Source organism: Cricetulus griseus (assembly GCF_003668045.3).
Source record: "Cricetulus griseus strain 17A/GY chromosome 1 unlocalized genomic scaffold, alternate assembly CriGri-PICRH-1.0 chr1_0, whole genome shotgun sequence".
Classification (NCBI taxonomy): domain Eukaryota; kingdom Metazoa; phylum Chordata; class Mammalia; order Rodentia; family Cricetidae; genus Cricetulus; species Cricetulus griseus.
In genome coordinates this window covers 133,993,637-134,006,375 of record NW_023276806.1, presented here as the reverse complement: position 1 = coordinate 134,006,375, position 12,739 = coordinate 133,993,637, and the positions used below count along the sequence as shown (strand labels likewise).

The 12,739-nt window shown below is 34.4% G+C and overlaps 1 protein-coding gene across 8 annotated transcripts in view; it reads right to left on the bottom strand.

Moving 5' to 3' along the window:
- Positions 1-12,739, bottom strand: part of Usp15 (ubiquitin specific peptidase 15) — an 87,124-nt gene that overhangs the window by 34,853 nt on the left and 39,532 nt on the right. For 4 of the 8 annotated variants that reach the window (XM_027392281.2, XM_027392283.2, XM_035450538.1 and 1 more), the window contains exon 7: positions 5,354-5,440. The exons of the other annotated variants lie outside the window; for them this stretch is intronic. In XM_027392281.2, the coding sequence (XP_027248082.1) occupies positions 5,354-5,440 (87 nt within the window). The remainder of the gene's footprint in view (positions 1-5,353; positions 5,441-12,739) is intronic. 8 annotated transcript variants of the gene reach the window in all.

Here is a 12,739-nt window from a genome sequence, read left to right as displayed (position 1 = left end):
AAAAAGGTTTAGTAAACATATGCACACCATACCAAACAACAGACAAGCACAGAACAGCCAACCCACGATTAGACACAACTCTTAGGTAGCTTACAGGCTCAGAGGTCATCAAGGACAGACCCTTTAGCTCATGGCCAGCCTTGGTGCACTTTCATGGTAACATACAAATTTTTAAGACAGGACAATATCCTAGTTCCTGTCCTGAGGATTAGAAACATCATGCAGCTTGGCGGAGGCACATTATAGAAAGCTTCTTCCTCCTGGTAAAGCATGACTATTTTTATGTTTTTATTTAAAATCATTTTATTTTGAAATCTACTTTTTTAGTGAATTTGGACAACGCAATGTAACCTGACTTTTATCTCTGGCCCTAAGTGGAGAGACAGCATTCTAAATGTCCCCAAGGCAGTGGTTCTCAACCTGTGGATCTCGACCCCTTTGACAAATTTCTGTCTCTAAAAAAAATGTTTATATTACAATTCATCACAGTAGCAAATTTGCAGGTATAAAGTAGCAATGAAAATAATTTTATGGTTGGAGGTCAGCACAACACGAGGAACTTCGCTATAGGGTAGTATATAATGGAAGGATGAGAGTCACTGCCTAAAGGTTACAGGCTTACAAAAACACATTACTGCCCCTTCCTTTAGAGTTAAAGTTGGACCTATCACTTGAAGAGGACGATCATGCCTCAGGAAAGCTCCTATCTGTTAAGCTGTGCTGAACCGATTGATTCATCAGATGGCTTACAGACTCCAGAAGCCCTGCTTTAATGCAGTGCTCCTAAATCGTCACTGCCACGCCTGTCCTCTTTCCTGACCTGTCTGTCATCCTACCCCTTTCCCTCCTCTAATACTATCTATCCTAACTTCTGAGCACATCTGTGCTAGCAGTCAGGGCCACCTCAATCTTTCTGCACCTTGTTTGTAGACTTATCTCTAACTCAGAAAACCATGGTTTCTCTCTTCCCTCACCCGCTCGTCCCTCCCCTGAAGCTGCAACTTTCAGATAGGTTACCCTCTTGTTTTTCTCTTCCACTTTAATCCAATCCCATAAACTCTCCTTCAGAATCCTCCTGTTTTTGATAAAGACTATGAATATTTTTGGTGCTTAAACAAAACAAAACCATTCCCTTCTCAACAACAACAAAAATAACTCCCTGGCTTTCCCAAAGGAATCCTAAGATTAAGTGAAAATATCAAGGCTCAGAGAAATGCAACTTGATGAAATAAAATTTACGACCGCTGGACTAAACGGAGTTTTGTTTTAAACTTAATTATAAAGCAGACAAATAGAACTCAAGTTTCTTCTTTTATAAATTACTAGCCATGTAACATATTTTATTTTGTTTTATAGTCCTAGTAAGTAAAAACTTACCCAAATACCAGGTGGTAATTTAATGTATCATCACTCAGACTGTAATTCAAATCAAGATCTCCTATACAGTTTTTTAAAAGGCCTGTATTTCCTTTCTTAGACATTTCTACATGAGGAAAAAAACAAAAACAAAAACAAAAAACAGACACAGCCTGACTGTGAAATTTATGTAGGCAGAGCAAAAAGAGCAAAGCACCCTTACTCCACAGTTGTATTCATGTGCACACCTGTACACATGAACACACACATGTGCTTAAGGTACCCATTAAAGCACATTTACATGCTTATCCCAGAAGCACATATTCTGCTCTCTTGCCTTACATGTAACACTAATAGATGCTGGGATGCCTTTGAATTCATTAAGATGAACATGAATGAGAATCAAGATCTCATACTAGAAGTAAATAAAATGGACTGCTTCTAAGTGCTAGACATTTTACTGACCCTGAAATGGGAAAATCTGATGTGCAAAACAGTTTTATGGTTGTTTTTTTTAAAAAAAAATCAGCATTTTATTTTATTTTTTTTCTTTTTTGGTTTTCCGAGACAGGGTTTCTCTGTATTGCTTTGGAGGTTTATCCTGGAACTCACAGAGATCCACCTGCCTCTGCCTCCCAAGTGCTGGGATTAAAGGCCTGCACCACCAACGCCCGGCAAATCTGAATCTTTTAAGAGGTGTCTATCCTTTGGTTTAAATGCTGGGACCTGTAAAATGCTCACCCAAAGATTAAGACAGCCTATATGCACAATGTTGATAATGAAGCCAATGAATAAAAAAACTAAACTACTCAATTCTCTCTGCTGGTTATTACATTCCATACTATGTATGTTACACTGCACATGAAGGCTTGCCATGACAAGGACAGAAGCTTGCATCTGTCTGTACACTCGACAGAGTGCATGGAAACCTGAAAAGCTTTCCCAGGCCCCTGGAAGCTTCTGCTTCTCTTTTTGCAGCCATCATCTTTAAATACTATTCTGAAAGATTAAATTCACAGAAGGATTAGTAGGAATTTTAATACTGTACTGTGTATTGTACTGTAAATCCTCTTTAAATGGTGGTATGTGTAAATGGAACATTTTACATCTGAATTTTTTATTTAACTTTCCAAAAGACTTCTCAGTTAATATTGATGTCTGACATCATGAATATATAATTAACCATGCTCACTTTGCAGTTAACAAAAACCTACTCACCTAGGTTATTCAGTGAAAACAGATGGCAAGTTCAAGAGGACTACAAATCTACAGTTACTGTTATGACTTAATCTCATACAGGGCATCATTTTAATTTCAAAACAGACTGAGATAAATTAACATAACACCTACTTTAAAATGGTATGTTAAAACCTAGACAACAAATCACTAAAATATCTTTAATAGCAGTGTAAGTAATATCACCAAATACAATAAGGCAGAGAAATAAAAATAAAGAAACCACTAACAGTTAAAGAATTGACCTATTTAAAAATGTTTATAAATTGTAATTGAGTCAAAAATATTTCATAAGCTAAGAAGTAACATTACTATACAGAGTAAATAAACTATATTCCCAAAACAGACTTTTCACAATTTTTAAATAAAAACATTTTATTAAATATAAATAATTGTAAGTACACTTTATCACAGTTACAATAGTACTGTTATGTCTGAAAATGAAATTTAATCTCTTGGTAATGTATCAGTATATAATAATTTTAATCTTGGACTTGTAAATGTCTCACATAAATCCTACGTATCTACTGTTTTTACTATATAATTAAATCTGTAGTTATACTACAGATTTTAATATACAATTGAATACTGTAAACTACTTCCACATACACAAAGTTTAAAACTATGTTACCTAGAGAGGTCACTATCTTGTTGACTACTTTTATTGAAACTGCACTATTTCCACCTCAAGTCTTGGTTACTACTTATTTCCACAAGTCAAATGAAATCAAAGAAATAAACCTTATATAAATTAGTTACTTAAATAAAAATTCAAGCTTTAAAAATTAAAACAAAACAAAAAATCCCTAAATTCTGTTCATTACTCAGGTAAATCAATCATATGGCTTCCTTGCAAGCTTTTAAAGAACAACCATAGTGGAGTTCCTCTGGAGGTAATTCCTATTACAATCCCCTAAAAAACCTCCAGTTTCCTTTAGGAGTTTCTTTTTTCAGATTGTTCTGAGATTAGAGTGCGCTATGACATTTTTTATTACAAGAAGGGAGAAAATAAGACAACAACAGAAAAACAAGAAACCACATAAACCAACATAATAACTCCAGTCAAAATACAGTCTACAGTCAATCCCACTTATACATAATGTTAAAATTGTTTTAAAAAGAAGTGTAAGGGCATAATTTACTTATTTTATAGTAGATGTGGGAGCCATCTGCAACTGGTACAAACACAAAACTTATCCCCTCCAAAAAGTAATTTTGATGAATTAAAATACATGTAAAATACAAACTGGGTTAGAAAATATTTCTTTCTCTAGAAACTCTTTCTGCTGGTATGTGTTTTTATGTCGAAAAGAAACAAATGTAACACCTAGATATTCATACCTTAGTATATCTACAGTGTAATATTAATATATAGTGTATATAATTTTTATGAATTATGAAATGAAGATGTCTTAAGCTGGCTTGATCTGAACTGGGAAACTTATTACTAAAAAGTGTGTCCCTATTACAGCTACTCAGAAGAAAGTCTTATAAGAATATTTTTTTATGGTTGTAACTTACAAAACAAATTAGTGAGACTCTTTACACTCAATTCCTCTTATTACCAAGTTATATTATTTAGTTTTCTGTTTCAGGAAATCTCTAACCTTTATGAACCTGGTATCTTTTTATTTTTTTAAGTGTTTTTTTTTTTTCATTTCTCTTACCTTCTTTTTAATGCTCGATAATAATCTTAGATTGAAAATTCTAAAGAAAAACCATCCAGAAAGCTATGCAATCTTTTGGATGGTATTTCTTGGATAACTGAAAACATTTTTCATTGCTTAGAATGCTTTTTGAGAACATCAAATTTGTTTGCCATTTTTTCCCTTTAAAATTAGCTATCATCATCTACTTAAAATCCAAGTTCCTACAAAACACAGGGGATTTTAACAGGAAAATTAAACCCAAAAAAGGAATTATAGCTTGATTTATGATTTTTCACAAACTGCTTTAGTGTTTTCAAATTTATAAATCAGATGCCATTTGTGGGGCGCAGTAATGTGCACTGTGAAGGTATCCCATAACCACAGGGTATATATCATACCCATTAATAAATACAGATAAAGTTCTTATACACTGGTTGAGCAAATGACAATTAAAATGGTTTTCTTTTTCCTTTTTGTCCACTAAGATAAAAATGGCATGCTTGGCCAGTGAGATGGCTCAAGCAGGTAAAGCAGGCATATAAGCCTGGTGACCTGATTTCAACCCCTGAAACCCATTTTAAGGAGGAAGGGACAAACTGACTCTACCAAAAAACGCAATCTTCAAGGCAGTATACCCATAATCAGATGTTATAGGATTGTCCAAGAGAATGTGGAACAGGAACTGTTTATTATGAAAAGTTGATTTTTCCGTATACCCGCTCTCTGGCTAAGAATGACTGACACATGGTTTTATCATGGATGAATATCAGACCAATATGACAATGAGATTTATATTCATCCTCTAAGCTTGAGTTGTGACAAAGTCCTAGAAAAATGTCACTAATTAGAGTCTAAAATTGAGACTATAAAATTCTGAAAGTTCTTTTTATTGTTCAGCCAACTATTACATACTATCCTGTATTAAATCAAATGGTCTTTAAAGTGTGTCTTATTTCTTCTGAAATGACTTATGAAAGAACTGATCAGTGATTTAAGAGAAAGCAAATTTTGATTCATGAAGACTTTTGTCCTAAATTTTAGATAAAAGAGATCTTTTTGTAACCGTCATAGGGCCAACCAATTAAAGAAAGTTTTTAAGATCCAGTGCTTACTTTCTGCTGTTGATGTTGTTATAATTGTTTGATAGAGATGAAGGAGAGATCTTTGGTAAAGCTGAAAAATTGGATGCACCTGGGGACCTTTAAAAATATGAAAATGTCAAATTAGATAAAAAATGAAGAATTAAGAAATTATGAAGAAAAGAAACAGGTGACAATGTTTGTAATAAAGGAATGCTGGAATACAGATTTTATGGCCAAAATAATTATATATCATTTAGTTTTCAATATATTTTTCATTTGAAGTACAAAAGTGTTACAAAAGGGAACTTTTTCCAGTAAAGTTTTTGAAATTATAAAACTTGCTATTATTCTTATAAATCTACTAACTCCATTCTTCAGGATGATAATTACTACATCTTACAATAAATTTCTGTACATTTAATCAAATGAGGCTACTTTATTTCCTAGGAGGCACCAGGACATTTTATACACAGTACTGACATAGGGCTCAGATAATGTTAGCCATTCATAAGTCTTGAAGTCAGTGGGGAAAGAACAACAAAAGAAAATCTAAGCATTATGCCAAGAAACAATATTTGGCCAAAAGTATCTCTGGAAAACCTAAAGGACACATATATGACTATGTGATACACATTTCATTAATTCAGAATCTTTTGTGGCATGGGAATCTCTACCATGACTGGCTTTTACACAGTAAATGCATGTTAAAGGCAGATAGAAGAAAAAAAAAATCAGTAAATCTATTACAAAGAAACCCTTATAGTACATAAAGGTGTCTGAAAGACTGGATTTTCATGAGTTCTGTAACTGTTATATTCCCTATGGAATATCTGGTGGGGGCTGTGAAAGCTGCACTGTACTGACTCAGTCACAGTAAATTCTAAACAAGGCCCCAAGTGATGGATGGATGGGTTTTTAAAACTTCATCTCCTCCACTTGGAGGCTAACAGACAGTGACTTGGTCAACAGGCAGGACAATATGCAATCAATGTAATTTGTGTTTAATCTTTATATACACACATGTTACGTGAAATAAATGCTCGACAATGAAATTTGTTAAATACAAGAAAAACTCAACTTTTAAAGTTCAAGCATTAAAAATCCTAGTAAAAAGTGCCTTTGTGAACAAGGTTCTTTTTGCTCCTGACCACTGCATATTGATGGGTTCACTGAGTCAGGTGCCTTTCCAACAGGCGCCCCTCCACAGGAAGCATTTAACTGTACTAAGCTAAAGCAGAAACTATAGCCAGCCAAGTTTAAGAGCACACATGGCTGAGGACATAACTTAAAAGCTTGAATGCTGCTACCTAGTATTTTTCAGACACTAGTAGAAAAGAGCTTTTTGTCTTTTGATAAGTAAGGTTTTTGTTTCTTTCTGAGATAGGCTGTCTCAATATGGAGCCTCCACCAAGCTGGCCTAAAGCTCAGAGATCACCTGTCTCTGGTTCCTGAAGATGCATTCCACTATACCGGCCATTATAAGAATTAAATAGGGGGAAATCTAATGGGATTAGAATTTGAGTTGAAGCAATGGATTGAATATTAATATTTCAAAACTTCAAAATTTCAGTATAATTTTTCAGAAATGCCTTCTATTTTACTTTCAGTCAAAAGTATGGAAATAAAGGAGTATTTCATTTAATTATGCAGAGACATACACTGACACGTACATTTCCTGCCTGTCCAGAGCTTTTACTACTGAGGAGTAACTAAACTTACTGGTTATATTAAAAAAGGGATAAAATATCATGGTGTTGATTTGTATTTTGATACTAATTTCTATGAAGTTCACTCAAGTGCTCAAAGTTGATCAAATGATTACTATATGCTTTTGTTTTAGTGAGTCTGAGAGGATAAGAAGATACAGTTCTGACCTCAAGCAGGTTTGCAACCCAGTGGGGGAGAAATGGCATAAGAAAATAGATGTGAAACACTAAGTGCTTTAACAACTTTTAATATAACATTCTCTAAGTGTGACATGAAGCAACTTGGATAATGATATGCAGTTAGAGGTATATGTAGGAATTAGAAGAATTCAAAGTGGAAAGAACAGCATATGCAAATGTGTGGGGTTGTAGAGTCAATTGTGTTGAGAGAATTGGCCCTGGCTGACATAGGAGGTGTACAGGGGTAAGAATACAGGTAGTAGGATATGCATGATAAACAGCCTTTTGTGTCCTACAAAGGGACCAAAATTTCGCCCAAGTGACGGAACATATTACAGATTTTAATAAGGACAACAACATAATCAGATTTATATTCCAGTAAGATTACTTACTGGGGGAGAGAAATACAGTAATGAATAGAATATAGATTAGGAAACTATTAAGATGACAAAGGGGGGAATTCAATAAAGGGTGAAATTCAAAAAGTGGAGTGACCAAGGGCAACATGTTTCTATTTAAGAAGCAGTTCTCAAAATTGTCCATGGACTCAGGGAACTTAGCAAGGACCATGATCCTTTCATTGCATCTGTGAGGTTAAAATTATTTTCGTAATACTGAGACATTATTAAAATGCCATTTGGTAGCTTTTTTTGGATTGCCATTCAAAGTCATATTTAGGTCAAACTAAATGCGCATGAATGAAAGAACACTAGCCACACCACAATCTAATTTCACTTTAAAGTATCTTGACATAACAAATCAAAATTTTATTAACCTTTGACTCTTAAAAACACCTCAAAATGTATTTTTAATGAGGTATAGGTGTGTGGATGTGTGTATGGGATAGGTGTGTGTATGGGTATGTGCACGGGACTGCAGGGACCTGCAGAAGCAGAAGCCAGGTGTCAGAACCCTGAAACTGGAGTTACAAGCAGCTGGGAAGGACTCAGGTGGGTACCTGCTGCCTGCCGACCATCTCTCCAGCACACTGCACACTTCTGAACATTTTCTGGCAAACTGGAGCCTGCACAAAGTGGAGATGATGCATGCTGAAGCAGGACAGCTAGTGTGAGCACAGATCTGAGCTGCAGTGTGACCTGTCATTCAGCATCACTCTTTCTGCTTTGTGTAGGAAGAACTGAATGAAAACAGGTAAAACAAGCCTGACAACTGAAAATATTAACCAATGGTGACAAAATCTGAACTTTCAAGCAAAACCTCTGTGCATGCTGACTTTCCCAGCCATAATATTAAGTTCAGACTTTTCTCATAAAATTGATTTTTTAAAATATGAGTTTATAAGAAAGTTGCATTATGAAATATATTAGTGTTCTGAAGGTCTGTGCAGCTTACTGAATATTATTCAAGTGGCCATTATGCATACTTAAATATAGTTTTTAGTGTTAGGCTGGCTACAAGTCATTGATATCCTTCAGATTTCCATTTTGCAGTCAATCTTTTGAAACATACCCTGTATCAAGTTTTGACTCATCTAAAAGTTCCTTTCAACTACATGTCTATGCAAAGCTTAATTCTTCCATGCACTTCATCATCCACACAGTTTTTACATAGTAAACGACATGCATAAGTCTGAGTTTAGCTGTCTCTACTTAAACCAGATATTCTCACTGAGTATTCTAAGCACACTTCAAGGTAGGTGCCATGCCCAGCAGTAGATGGCCAACAGAAAATGGACACAATGGCGTTTCTGTAGACTTTTTTTTTTTTTTTTTGGCTCATTTGCTTTGTTTTGACTTTTTAAAAAAATCTTATTCTTTCACTTGTTGTATATTATGGTTTCCCATTAGTGTTTTCATGGGTTTATGTGTATCTTCTTTTGTTAGTCTGCCTGGCAAAAGTGTTTTAATGCTACTTTCTGAAGGCCTTCATTTTAAAAACAGCTAATTTTATAAACATATTGCTGATGTTACTATATAATTGCTTAATACTGTTACACATAAATATTTTACATTTTAATATATTATGATAAACTTGTAAAATCCACATAAAAGGAAGTTTTTTTGAGCCAGACAGTAGTGGCTGCATGTTCCTTTAATCCCAAGCACTCGGGAGGCAGAGGCAGGTGGACCTCTATGAGTTTGAGGCCAGCCTGGTCTACAGAGTGTGTTCCAGGACAGCCAGGGTTGCACAGAAGAGACCCTGCCTCAAAGGGGGAAAAATGTTCTTTAGGTGGCTAGAAAGTTTGAAGATTGTAACAGGATACTAATAGCACTGCTTAGGAAACACCATTTCACAGGTGGAATCTGTGTTCGTTAGATGAAAAAAGTGACTGGGGAACCCCGAATGGTACCTGCTAAAAAACAATGCATGAAATACATATTATATACATGCATACATACATACATATATTTAGGTGTGCAAAACAGAAGAAATATCTGGTTCAAACTGATGTGATGTCATGCATGAGATGCTGGAAAATAGGGATTTAGATGCAGGCAGAAGCTTTAATACAGACAGTTTATTAATAAGGCTTACGTTAAGGCTGGTATTAATATGGCATCTATGAACTGTCTCCTGACTTTGAGTGCCTACTATGGATGAAAGAAGATCTTCCTATTCTGGGGATTATTGGTGTATTTAAGACACAAACACAGTTGCTTCATGGACTCAGTGGGGCCAGGGAAACTCTCATACACTACATGTGAATTATTCTCCCCAGAGAAAGAAGGAGGTTATTGTGAATGGTACTAAGGACAGAAAAACTAAATGTCTAGAGAGAGCAGCCAGGGGTGATGGCAATGTACCCAAACAAGAAAGCAAGAAAGAAAAAAAACTCAAAGAGGCATTGAGGAAATCGATGGTTTGTTTTCTAATGTGGTAGATTTTCTTAGGTTCATGAGAAGATGACATTAGAAAGGAAGCAGAAATAAATTAGTTCCTAACATATACATAGGAAAGAGGAGTTAATAAAAGAACCAGCAATGAAAATCTAGGATACATTGATACAAAACCATTGGTAAATGTTTTCCTTAAATACCAAGGAAATTAGAGCAAGAGTGATAGATGTAAACTATAAATAAAAAATTACTGATAAATGAATACAGCACATGCATTCTGATTTAGACTTCTGAACTATATTTCACATAGTTCATTCTAGCTAAACTTTAGAGTTAATGCCACATTATTTGTAACACAACTAGTTCCTTGAAGGTGAACATTGACAGCTTACTTAGCTCTCACTTACAATCCAATTTGAAAATTTATACTCTTCATTTTCTAATGGCTTTCTACAGAAAAGAAGGGAGATATTTGGAATACTACATATTGGTTGACTAGAGATCAAGCCATTAGTAAATGGCTTGATTAGTAAATTAGTAAATTAGTAAAATCAATCAAAATTAGTAAACTAATTTTGGTCAGTGTAGGCTAGGTACAATATAAGGCAGTATAGTCTTCTCTTTAAAACAAATCAGTAAGGTTTCATGTCAATTTAGCTTAAGTGGTTTGAATAAACCTCACTCAACATTCCAGTGTTTGTAGTGTCTGCATTTTATGTTCAATGTGATGCTTCAATTAAATGTATGCAATTCAATACAAAGTTGACCTTCTTCCTTCAAAGGAAAATAGAACTCGTCAACTTGTTCTCATTAAATTAACTATTTAACACTAAAATCTAACACCACAATATTGAGCTGCTAAAATGTAGCTAAGTTTAACAAAGTGAAACAATCATCCTAACTTTATGAAATCTAAAGACAAAGTTAGCAAAACCAAAAATAAGACCAATCAGAAATTCTCCATATTTCTACCAATTATTCTATAAAACAAGTTCTTAAAGGAAAACATGAATCTCTTCAAACATTAAATACTTTTACTTTGTAATTGCTTCTATTCAGAAACATTTCTGCTATGTGTCTCCAATTATCCAAGAAGGGCAGTAGGTACACAAAAAAGAGTTTAAGATAATTTGTTCTTCAAATCCACAGTTCTTATCATGCTCAAACTCTGGCTTCTTTTATGAAATTATATCCACTACATTTTTCATTTGGTTGTTCCCTAATCTTACATATTAGAAGTCTGAGCAAGAGCCATTCCACAGCTGTTTCTTTATGAAAACTATATGAAGAATAAGGAAAATGCAACGAATGTAGAAATCTCAGTACAATTTAATATTAAAATAAAACGGGTACCTTGTGTGATAAATTTCCTAGTAGGTCCTTAATTTTAACCCAGCTAAGTCTATGCACTATTTATCCTTCTGGCTATACAATGGGGCTTATTCTATAAAAGAGTTCTAAAGAAGTGCTTGATACAGTTGGTGTAGGAAACAGAAACAAAGAGTGATAGGCAATTGTATGACTTGAAAAGTTTCTTCTTTCCCAGCAGAATTCTGTAAGAAACACACACCCCTGGGCTAAATTATGGTTTACAGTTTTAGCTGTCAATTTAGAGTTCTGTTAGTCAGAGAACCACAAAGGCAGGAAACAATGCAAGAGAAAGAATTATCGGCACGGCACGGGATGATGGTTCAGCAGTTAGAGCACTTGTTAGTCTTGCAGAACCCCAGGCTCAGTTCTTAACACCTACATGAGGGTTCACCACCATGCATAACTTCCATAGCAAGGGAATCCAATGCCCTCTTCTGACCTCTGCATGTGATGCATGAACATGCAGGCAAATCAGTCACAACATAAAAGAATTATTTTATCTTTCAGTCACACATGCTTTAGCCAGCAGATGATACATTCCTCTGATGTTTACTTGTCCATGAACCACAAGTATCTTTTCACATGTCCTTTTACCAGCATTATTTAGTAATAATGAAAATGAATGAATTAAATTATAATGTTATCGTCACAAAAGGGATTTTTACTATTCCAGAAAACCAATTTAGTTTTCTTGTTATATAACTGTAATTATTTCAAAATGCTTTAAGTTATTATACCTAAATGAAACAACAGGGAAGAAAATACAATAGTGCAATATAGTCAGAATCTGGTGAGCTCACATCCAAAGCTCAGGATGTAAGGAATAAGGAAACCGAAGCATTAACTTCCATTTTCCTTCTTTCTTTGTTAAGTAAGAATTAACTTATTGATGTAGTTTTCTCTTTTTAGGAACCCTAAGGCTTCCCCAATTATTTTATCTGAAAATTTCTTATTTGAAGGTAACATAGCCTTGCTATTCATGCATTTCCAATCACTTAGGATCAATTAGTCCCTAATGCTTGTATCTTTGCAAAGCAGACAAAAGCAATCCAAAATTTAGAGGAAAACCATTTAAAGGTAAAACTGGAAAAGATTGTTTTGAGAAGTGTAAAAAATTGGATACTCAAAACTAGATCATACATGTGAGTTCTAAAGCAACTAATAAGCACAGAACATTTAAAATATTTGTGTGCGTGTGTGCGCGTGCGTATCTGCATATAAGTTAAAATATCAAATTGTTGATATTTAGCATGAAAATCTAATTAAATACTTTTGAGTGGCTCTTAGATCTTGACATTTCTAACAGATTTTAGGTTACTTTCCATGCTAATTAAAAATATTTAAAAAAATGTTTCAAGTAA